Raw genomic sequence first — 10406 nt, forward strand, 5'->3', positions numbered from 1 at the left:
GTCTAATAGTAGAGGTACCCAGTAGAGGTACCCTGAATCTTTAAGTCCCTCCAAATCAAAGGTCTTAACATATAGTGATCTAGATCCCCACCCAAATTGCCCTACAGTGGAAAAATGGGATTTAAGGCTGAAGTACAGTGAATAAGTACAGTGGATATGTACCTTGCACATAACTGAACCCCAGTTCAATTCCTGGTGCCTAATGATCCATTGAATCCCACCAGGAGTGATCCCTTAGCACAGAGCTAGGAATTAGCCCTGAGCATAAGCAGTCTTTGAGGTGTGACCTCAAAAAAACAAAAACAAGACAAAAAAAATCAAAAAAGGTTTTATTGATATAGGACCTAGAGCAAAACAAGAAGCCTCCTAAAGTACTTGGTAACTTTTTGAAGAAGAGAAAGGCACAGAAGAGCTCCACACACCCCCCATCCCCAGATCCTTCATTAGGAAGTCTCTGGTTAGTCTGTCTTTCTGATCCTCACACATTCAAACTCTCTTCTCCTACCTCAGTTGGGGGCACTGTCCTCTGTCCTTGGTGCTTCTCTTTCCTTCATTAATATGGGGAATACCAGTAGGGGAGTGCCTGGCTTACCACCCACCTGCCCCAAAAGCTGGTTCCTTACTCCTAGGAGAGAACCTTGGTCCTCATGCTAGAGTATGACCCTTGGACCCAAAGGAGCTGGTCTTTGGAGCTACATGGGAAACAAGTGCCTTCTCTGCTTCTAACCTTATGTGATACTAACTTCTTAGCTGGAACTTTATCCCAATCACTAACCCAGTTTAACTATCCCCACCCTGATTTTCCTGCTCCCAGGTTGTTCCCTGGTCCCAGGCAACATAAAGGAAAATGGAGACCTCCCCAGGCAGCCCAGCCTTGAGGGAGGGAGGCAGAACATGGAAGCATGTGAATAAAATGGAATTCTTTGGTGAACCAGTGAGTCTGGCCTCTACAGAGTTGCTGCTCTTTTCTTTCTTTGCCCATCAGGTTTAGACAGACAGTCCTGTAAGTCCCATAGAGGCCTACTCATCAGACTGGAGTGTGCTATTGCAGAGACTGACACTCACACCGGAAGGACAACTGTTTGCTCCTCCTAGGAAAATGGAGTAAGCCTTTATTAAGTACAACATGCCAGACACCGTGCCTGGCACTCCAGAGACAATATTCCACAGAATGCAACAATCCTACTGATTGAAATTAGTCTCATTTTTGCCAATGGGAAATCAGAGGCTTAACAAGTGTCATTAACTTTCTGAAAGTCATAAATCAATGGAAGTCGCAAGTATTGTAAAGTCCTTGCTCATTTAATTGCCTATGCGATTTTCAGGGAAGAACAGACCAAGACATTCAGTGTTCAGCCTGCTGAAAGCTAGAAGCCTGGTAAATGCCGTCTTGATTGTTTGTTTGGTTTCGTTTTTGGGTCACACCTGGCAGCTCTCAGGCAGCGCTCTATGCTCAGAAATCACTCCTGATAGGCTCGGAAGAAACATATGGGATGCCAGGACTTGAACCACTGTCCTTCTGCATACAAGGCAAATGCCGTGCTATCTCTCCAGCCCCAAATGCCCTCCTTTTTACCACTCTTTCAGAGAGTAATGATAATAGTGTCAGAAATGTTTTTTGGCTTTTGGCGGGGAGAGGGAATCACACCCTGAGGTGCTCAGAGGTTACTCCTGGCTCTGCGCTCAGACATCACTCCTGGCAGGCACGGAGGACCATATGGGATGCCAGTATTTAAATCACCGAACATCCTGGATTGGCTGTGTGCAAGGCAAATGCCTTACCACTAGGCTATCTTTTTGGCCCTTAAAAAGCTTTTGTTTGTTTGTTTGGGGATTTGGAAATGTTATCTTGAATGGGGAAGACATGGATGGGGCTAACCCAGTCAGGGAATCACACTGACCAGAGAGAAAGAACACTGGACAGTAATGGCTAGAACTGGGACATGGAGAAGCCCAAGGTCTATGGTTCAGGTAGACATTAAGGTGTTACTTCTTGGGTAGGGTGACATTACTAGGAAATGAAAGCACAGGAAAACCTGTGGCTGAGGGCTTAGCGTCCAAGCTCGTGTCTTTTGGTGAATGGTCAGTATTCAAAGAGGTATCTGTGGCCAAAGAAGTAGTACTCGCCTTTGTTTTCGAGGCCCAGTACCCTGTGACTATGGGAGCAGTGACCCTACTGGAGTGGATCATGTCTGGGCTCTGAGGACGACAGTGCATCCAGTTGAGGGCAATATCTCTCGGATAGCCTTTCTCTACTCGAAGCTGCCGATTGAGGCTCCAGTATTTTTTGCCCCTGAAGACATAGACTCGGCCATCCCTCCTACTCATAGCAGCTGACAGACCATCCGGCACTCCTGTGAACAACTCCTTGATTGGTTTCGGGTAGCTGCTGAAGTCAGTTCGGGCCAGCTCATCCCACTGCCAGTAACCAGAGCCCTATAAGTGAGAAAGAGAAGAGGAAAGTGAAGGGAGAGTGTAGGGACCCTGAAGTCTACCCCAGCCTGCCTGTGGAGCTCTCTTAAGAGCAGCTCTTTGTTCCTCAGTATAAGGTGACATGCCTGGTTTTGAATGTATACCTTAAAGAGGAACACCTTTTTGTTGAGAGGCCAATAGAGAGCTGCATCCAGATTGGGTTCGACCTTATATAGTTTCTTGGGGAAGCCAGCAGCCTTCTTGAAATTAATGTAGCGCCACACCTTGTCTCCTAAGAGCATGTAAAGGAAGAACAGGTGGTCAAGTGTGACGGGATTGATTTTGCTTCCTCCATGCTACTGCTTACCTCTCCCATTTATGGCTCCTTGGAAGATCATCTTCTGGTAAGGCCCTGTAAACTCGTCCCATTACCTTTATTATTTTCATTTCATTTTATTTTGGTTTTTCTTGGGCCAACAACTCAAAGGCTTACTCCTGGCTCTGCACTCAGGAATTACTCTTGGCAGTGACCAGAGGGCCAAATGGAATATGAGAGATTGAACGCAGGTCAATGAAAGCGAGTGTCGGAACCACTATTATCTCTTTGGTCCTCTTCTCCTTACCTTTGAAGAAGTGAATCCACTGTGTTCGAGGCGAGTAGACAGCAGCATCCAGGTTTCCTGGCAGCCCTTCCCAGAGGGCAGACACTTGAAACAAGGGACCCAGTCCCGAATCAGTCACTGTCCACACATAGTTCCCTTTGAAGGCATAGGTCTTGTCCCGAGGCCCTGAGAATGAAAGTAATTACATAAATAGAACATGGCTAGGTGTACTTCAGACATATCAGACATAAGGCACATGCTTCTCATATGAGGCCCTGAGTCCTATCCCCCACACCACACACCCAGAAAAGTAGTAATAAACGTCAATATATGATTTGTTAAAGAAAAATAAAGACAATGTTGGTCAATTAAGGATACTCATATTCTTGAGGTTTCCTTCAATCTTCTGTATTTCCAGTTATGTCTTAACAGTTCTTACAGAATAGACTGAGGGGAGCACCTGCCCAGCCCACCTTTAGCATGGCTCTGAATACTATTTCCCATGCCGCAAGCCTGCTTCCATGGTCAGTACCCCATAGCTGGGATTAAACCTCTATTTGCCCCAACATCAATGTTAGCAGACAGCCCCCACTGCCTGCCTATGGCCTGGAGGAAAAAGGCCTTTCCAGTACCATGGGCCTCACCTAGCATGATGGCATCCAGTTCACCACTGCAGGGGTCTGGCATGGGACCAGGTTCTGTGGGCACTGGAGGTACAGTAGGCACTTCTGTCTCTTCCTCCTCTTCCTCTAGCTCAGGCGCCTTCTTGCCTGCAAGGTAAGGCTATGATGCTCAAGGAAAAAACTCAAAGTTCCTGGGCCCCATCCTTCTAAGAATTCTTAGAAAAGCTAGGAAGTTTTCCATGAGGATAAGAAAGATCCTTTGGTATTGGTAGGAGACATATTACCAGAAAAAGGAAAGAAGGTTTGTGGGATGCATGTTCTTCATCCTTAAGAATGGGTGTGTATTGAGTGTGGGGAGAAACTTAGAAGAAAAACAGTTGGTGAGAATGAAAAGGCCTGAGATGGGGGAGAGAGCAACAGGCTGAGTGTGGGAAGCTAAGTTGGATTCCTGGATCCCTGAGCACATTGGAGCAATACCCAGCACAGACCCAACAGTTGTCCCCAACACACACACCACCGCCCCTCATTCCAAAAAAGGGGGGAAAGCCTGAAAAACTTGATGAGAAGAAGAAAAAGAAACCAAGCCATTTCCCTCCATCAGAATTAGGCCTGTCTCTTCAAGCCCGAGGTGTGCTGGTCATCTGAGAATCCTCACACAGGAAATGAACTCACCATAGAGAGCCTGGATTCCTGCCACATCATCCCAGTGCAGTTTGAAGTAAGGCCGGTAGCCAGCATAGATCGGTGCCATAAGGGCCTGCGTGTATCTGGAGTGCCCCAGGCCCAGGGCATGGCCGATTTCATGGGCTGCAATGATGCGCAGATTCACTCCCCGGTATGTGCCTTCCGTCCAGGGCTCATCTTCATCAAAGTGCACGCTACCTAGCTCTGGGATGTCCGCATGGGCCAGCACTCTCCCTGGACAAAAGCAGAGATGAACAGGAAGGAGATGAGAGGCCACTAAATTGAATCAGGCCCCAGATGTCATAAACTCCCATTTCTCCAGGGTTTTCAAATTCCTTCGGTTGCAATCATTAACTCTGAGGTATCTCTTTTCTTTCAGATTTGCCTTTTATCACCCAGTCTCTTAGGGAGGCCTCTGCCTCATTCATTCAGTTCCTCTACCTCTCAGCTCCATTTTCTCCCTTTCTAAGATGTATCTTATACTGAAGAATTGAAGCCAGGGAACAAAGCATAAACTTCCAAAGAGAGGTGTAATAGGATCCCCACAGAGGTGAGAAAGGTAGAGAGAAGGGAGGGTAAAATTGGGCACCAGGAAACTTAACAATAAGGTTCAAGAGTTTCTGGCTCAAGGGGTTGTACTGATCTCTATGGCCTTGTTAGACAGGGGAGAGAATACTTACCAGGCCCATCAAAGGTATTTGTGCAGAAGTGACTTTTACGGCCATGGAAGGAGAGGCGGATGTCAGCCCAGCCAGTCTTCACTTCTCGGAAGGTCAGGGGAGCCACATTGCTCCAGTACTGAAAGGCTTGAAGCAGGGCTGCTCTGGCTGTGGACTCTGGGAGGGTGGAGGGCAGATTCATGATACGGAAGGTCAGGTGCTTCTTTCTCCAGCGGCCTAGTCATTGAAACAGAAAAAATATTACAAATACAAATCTTTTTGTGGAGCCCAGGGAACCATCCCAAGTCTGGGCACTCAGCAAAGCTCTCTCGTGACCCATGGGGGTGGACAGTGGGGAAATAATCTCCAAATAATCACTAGCTGATCATTCCGTTGTAAGCTGATCTAATCTTCTTAATGCCCACCAAAAGTCAGAGCCCTGCCCTCCTCCCTCTTTCTCAGGCTTAGTTCTTACCTAGTAGCAGGTATTTAAAGGTCTTCTTGTTGAAGGGGTCTTCCAGGCCACAACGGGGCTGCCTCATGCGAGCTCTTGTGACTTCATCCAGCTGACCTGAGACTGGCAGTTCAGATGCTTCCTGGAAAGCACTGGAATGAGGAAAAGGGTTGAGTATAGGATGGCAGGAGGATCTGGAAGGTCTGGAAAGTGGGGTCAGTTTTTTGGCCCCTTGATGCCCAAGATGGTAACTAATAATAGAACAGAATCTCTGAAGCTGGTAGGGTCACTCTGCTATCCTGCCCACTTTTTTTAATTTTTGCTTTATTTAAACACCATGGTTTACAAAGTTTTTCAGAATACAGTTGTTTCTGGCATTTAATATATTAACACAATCCCACTATCTTTGTAATAAATCCCTCTACAAATGTCCCTCATTCCCCTGCCCCTGCAAACCAACCCCTTTTGCAGCCACAAGATAATTTATTTTATATTGCTTGTTACAACAAAATTTCTAGGGGTTGTAATGATAGTATGGTGAATATGGTGATAGTAGAGTGAGTAGGATGATAAAGTGAGGAGATATTTACCTTGTACATTAGCTAACCGGGTTCTATCACAGGCACCTCATTTGGTCCCTGGAACACTCTAGGAGTAATTTCTGAGCATAGACCTAGAATTAACCCCTGGGTGTGCCCCTCTCTCCAAAAAACTACCAAAATAAACAAATAAATAGCTAATGTAATTATTGAAATATACTTCAGTAAAAGAAAAAAAATTATTTTGCTTTTTGGGCCACACCAGGTGACGCTCAGGGGTTACTCCTAGCTACGTGTTCTGAAATCGCTCCCGGCTTGGGGGACCATATGGGACACCGGGGATCGAACCGTAGTCCATCCTGGCTAGTGCATGCAAGGCAAATGCCCTACTACTTGCACCACTGCTCTGGCCCCCAATAAAAGAAAATTTGTGAAAAGTTTTACAAAATAGAATTATTAAATCATTATCTGAGGATTTACAAAGCTATCTGTTGCATGGCACTGCCCTGTGCTGGAGAGTTTCCAGACAGAAATGATGACACAGGAGGCCTTTCTACCATTGCTCCCACCAGCGGGCCTGCCTCCCTCAGTCCTCTACCCTCATAGCTGGATCTCCCTTCTAGTGCATCCATCAGGCACTGTAAGCACTGTGGATTTTTTTTCTTTTTTTTTAGCACTGTAGATTTTCAAGAGAATCTGACACATCTGACAATAAGAAAAAATGATCCATTAGACCCATTAGATCACTTGGATATTAGATATAAAAACTTCAAAATAAAAGGGGCCAAAGTGATAGCACAGTGGTAGGGTGTTTGCCTTGCACACAGCCAAACCAGAATAGACCTGAGTTCCATCTCCAGTAATCCATATGGTCCCCCAAGCCTGCCAGGAGTAACCCCTAAACACCTCTGGGTGTGGCCAAAAAAAACCCTCAAATAGATATTAATAAGTTATGAGACTAGAGAGTTAATAGAATAGATATGGTGCTTACTTCTCACATGGCCAACCCCAATTTGAATCCCATCTGGTTCCCCTGAGCACCATCAAGAGTGATCCCTGGGGCCGGAGAGATAGCATGGAGGTAAGGCGTTTGCCTTTCATGCAGGAGGTCATCGGTTCGAATCCTGGCACCCCATATGGTCCCCTGTGCCTGCCAGGAGCAATTTCTGAGCCTGGAGCCAGGAATAACCCCTGAGCACTGCCAGGTGTGACCCAAAAAAAACCAAAAAAAAAAAAAAAAAAAAGAGTGATCCCTGCCGGGCGGTGGCGCTAAAGGTAAGGTGCCTGCCTTGCCTGCGCTAGCCTTGGACCGCGGTTCGATCCCCCGGTGTCCCATATGGTCCCCCAAGCCAGGAGCAACTTCTGAGCACATAGCCAGGAGTAACCCCTGAGCGTTACCGGGTGTGGCCCAAAAAAAACAACAAAAAAAAATGGTAATAATACTGGGCCCGGAGAGATAGTACAGCGGTGTTTACCTTGCAAGCAGCCGATCCAGAACCTAAGGTGGTTGGTTCGAATCCCGGTGTCCCACATAGTCCCCCGTGCCTGCCAGGAGCTATTTCTGAGCAGACAGCCAGGAGTAACCCCTGAGCACCGCCGGGTGTGACCCAAAAACCAAAAACCGAAAAATAAATAAATAAATAAATAAATAAATAAATAAATAAATAAATAAATAAATAAATAAATAGTGATCCCTGAACCCAACTACAATTATGCTTGTAATCATGGTGCTTAAATAAAGATTTTATATGAAGGGCCGGAGAGATAGCATGAAGGTAGGGCATTTGCCTTGCATACAGAAGGACAGTGGTTCGAATCCCAGCATCCCATATGGTCCCCTGAGCCTGCCAGGAGCAATTTCTGTGCATAGAGCCAGGAGTAACCCCTGAGCACTGCCGGGTGTGACCCAAAAACAAAAACAAACAAAAAATAGATTTTATATATATTTGGGGGGGTGGGTCACACCCAGCAGGGCTCACGGGTTTCTCCTGGCTCTACACTCAGAAATCACTCCTGGCAAGCTCGGGGGACCATATGAGATGCTGGGATTCGAACCACTGTCCTTCTGCATGTAATGCAAATGTCTTACCTCCATGCTATCTCTTCGGCCCTATATATTTCTTTTTAATTTTTTGTTTTTGTTTTTGGGTCACACCCGGCAGTGCTCTGGGGTTACTCCTGGCTCTATGCTCAGAAATCACTCCTGGCAAGCTCCAGGGACTATATGGGATGCCGGGATTTGAACTACAGTCCTTCTGCATGTAAGGCAAACACCTTTCCTCCATGCTATATCTCCGGCCCTGATTTTATATATTTAAAAAAAAAAAAAAAAGAGTGATCCCTGAACACAGAGCCAGGAGAAAGTCCTGAGGCCAAAACCAAATCATTATTATTTTCATCAGTGAAATAAGTAAGTACTGATAGAAAAATAGCACAAAGATGAAGACATTTGGCCTAGCATGCAAATGTGGTCACAACCTGGGTTCAACTCTGGTTTTATTTTTTGTTTTTTGTTTTTGGGTCACACCCGGCAGCACTCACGGGTTACTTCTGGCTATATGCTCAGAAATCACTCCTGGCAGGCTCAGGGGACTATATGGGATGCTGGGATCCGAATCACTGTCCTTCTGCACGCAAGGCAAACTCACTACCTCCATGCTATCTCTCCGGCCCTTGGGTTCAAATCTTGACACCAAATCTGAGCTCAGAGCCAGGTATGGCTTATGAGCATTGCTGGGTGTGCCCTTCCCCCCAAAAAAAGTAATGAAAGAAGAACTGAATTAACTGTTAACTGTTTCATTTTAATAGGTGGTTGGAGTTAAGGACATATCTGGTGGTGCTCATGGGCAATTCATGGCCCAGTGCTCAGGGTCCATATGTGGTGTCAGGGACCAAACCTGGGACTCCCACATGCCAAGCATATGCTTCAGTCTATAGAGTTATCTCCAGTCCCTCAAATAGTTTTATGAATAAATTATAATTCACATGGGATGTGAGTAAATAGTTATAGTTTGCATAGGATATGGGCCGGAGCCTCCAAAGGAGTACATGGGAGCCAGAATGATTATGTGCTTCACCCCCATTGATCCATATCTTTCTGCCTGTTAGGTTCCCAACAGACATTTGAGTCAGGCAGATGTGGGGCAGAGGAAAGGAAAGGAAGAGAAGAATAGGATCTGGTCAACTTGACCCTGAAGGCATGACCTCTCACCTCAGAGCCTCTGTGATATCTTCTGACCTGAAGTCTTCAGATCTTTCTAGAGGCTTCTGTAAGTATCCATATTGCAGAAGGTAATTCTAGGGTGGGGATAGGCAGAATAAAATGGATCTTAGCCTCCAGGTAAAGCTTCTAAATGACCTAACAAATCCATGAAGCTAGTAGGGAACAGGCTTGGAAGGACAGAAGGACAGATGAAGATATGAGACTTGGAGAAAATGGGGGGGTGGGGGGTGATGCATAGAGTAGATCATGGAGTACCATAATGGAAAGGAAGGGCGGATGGGAGACTTGGATGCAGCTATGGACTCATTCCCCTCCCATCCCTTTGGGTCCCTCTTTCCCCAGTGAAACACTCACCATTGCTGCCTTCTCTTCTGCAGGCCCCAGAGCCCGGCCTGAGATTGTCATGGGGAATAGGAAGCCCAGCCATAGCTGCTGCCACTTCATGGTCCCAACCAGGCAGGAACTCCACAGGCTGTAAAAGTTCTTAAAGCTTGAGAGAATAGAGTTGAGGGGGGCTCTAACCTCCAGTATCTTCACTCTCTAGCCTCTGATCCTTTATATAAAACTTCAGCGGAGGGGAGTTGGGGGGAGTGGCAGTGGGAGATGACTCAGCCTTGAGATATGTTGTAATTCCCATTAACCCTTCCCTCTCCTACTAGAGAACGGAAGTCAGAAAGAACCCCTAACCTACTACCCCAATTCTCTAATGGAAATAGAGAGACCTTGCACTTCCTGGGGGCCTTGGGGCCACCCTGGTAGAATGAGTAGAATTTCCACAGAAACTAGGGATAGTGGTCCTGGCCTTGACCTGGAGCTTGTCACTCCTGTAACCCAGGTATCCTGAGCCAGCAAACTCCTCATCTTTATTCATCTCAGTTCTTTCCTGTCTGTTTTAAGGCAGGGAAAATGTAAAATAAAATGAGATAAGAAGTCGCTAAATTTAGGGAAGAGAACCCATGAGATCTCTATTTCTTTGCATTGAAGACGAAGTTAAAAATGTAACTGTTGGGGGCCGGCATGGTGGCGCTACAGGAAAGGTGTCTGCCTTGCCAGCGCTAGCCTAGGACAGACTGCGGTTCGATCCCCCAGTGTCCCATATGGTCCCCCAAGCCAGGAGTGACTTCTGAGCACATAGCCAGGAGGAACCCCTGAGCGTCACCGGGTGTGGCCCAAAAACCAAAAAAAGTAACTGTCAGGTCTGGAGAGATAG

The 10406-nt window shown here is 46.5% G+C and overlaps 1 protein-coding gene across 1 annotated transcript; it reads right to left on the reverse strand.

Annotated features, from left to right (window-relative positions):
• Positions 1-1986: 1986 nt before the first annotated feature.
• On the reverse strand, positions 1987-9640 carry MMP19 (matrix metallopeptidase 19). The gene is made up of 10 exons (XM_049782999.1): positions 9551-9640; positions 9185-9270; positions 5456-5586; positions 5002-5217; positions 4310-4555; positions 3659-3784; positions 3036-3200; positions 2577-2704; positions 2150-2436; positions 1987-2011 (listed from the first exon to the last, which is right to left on the reverse strand). Exons 1-10 carry the CDS (start codon positions 9638-9640, stop codon positions 1987-1989), a joined length of 1500 nt encoding a protein of 499 aa, XP_049638956.1.
• Positions 9641-10406: the final 766 nt, after the last annotated feature.

This window comes from Suncus etruscus, chromosome 11, assembly GCF_024139225.1.
Source record: "Suncus etruscus isolate mSunEtr1 chromosome 11, mSunEtr1.pri.cur, whole genome shotgun sequence".
In the NCBI taxonomy this organism is placed as follows: Eukaryota; Metazoa; Chordata; class Mammalia; order Eulipotyphla; family Soricidae; genus Suncus; species Suncus etruscus.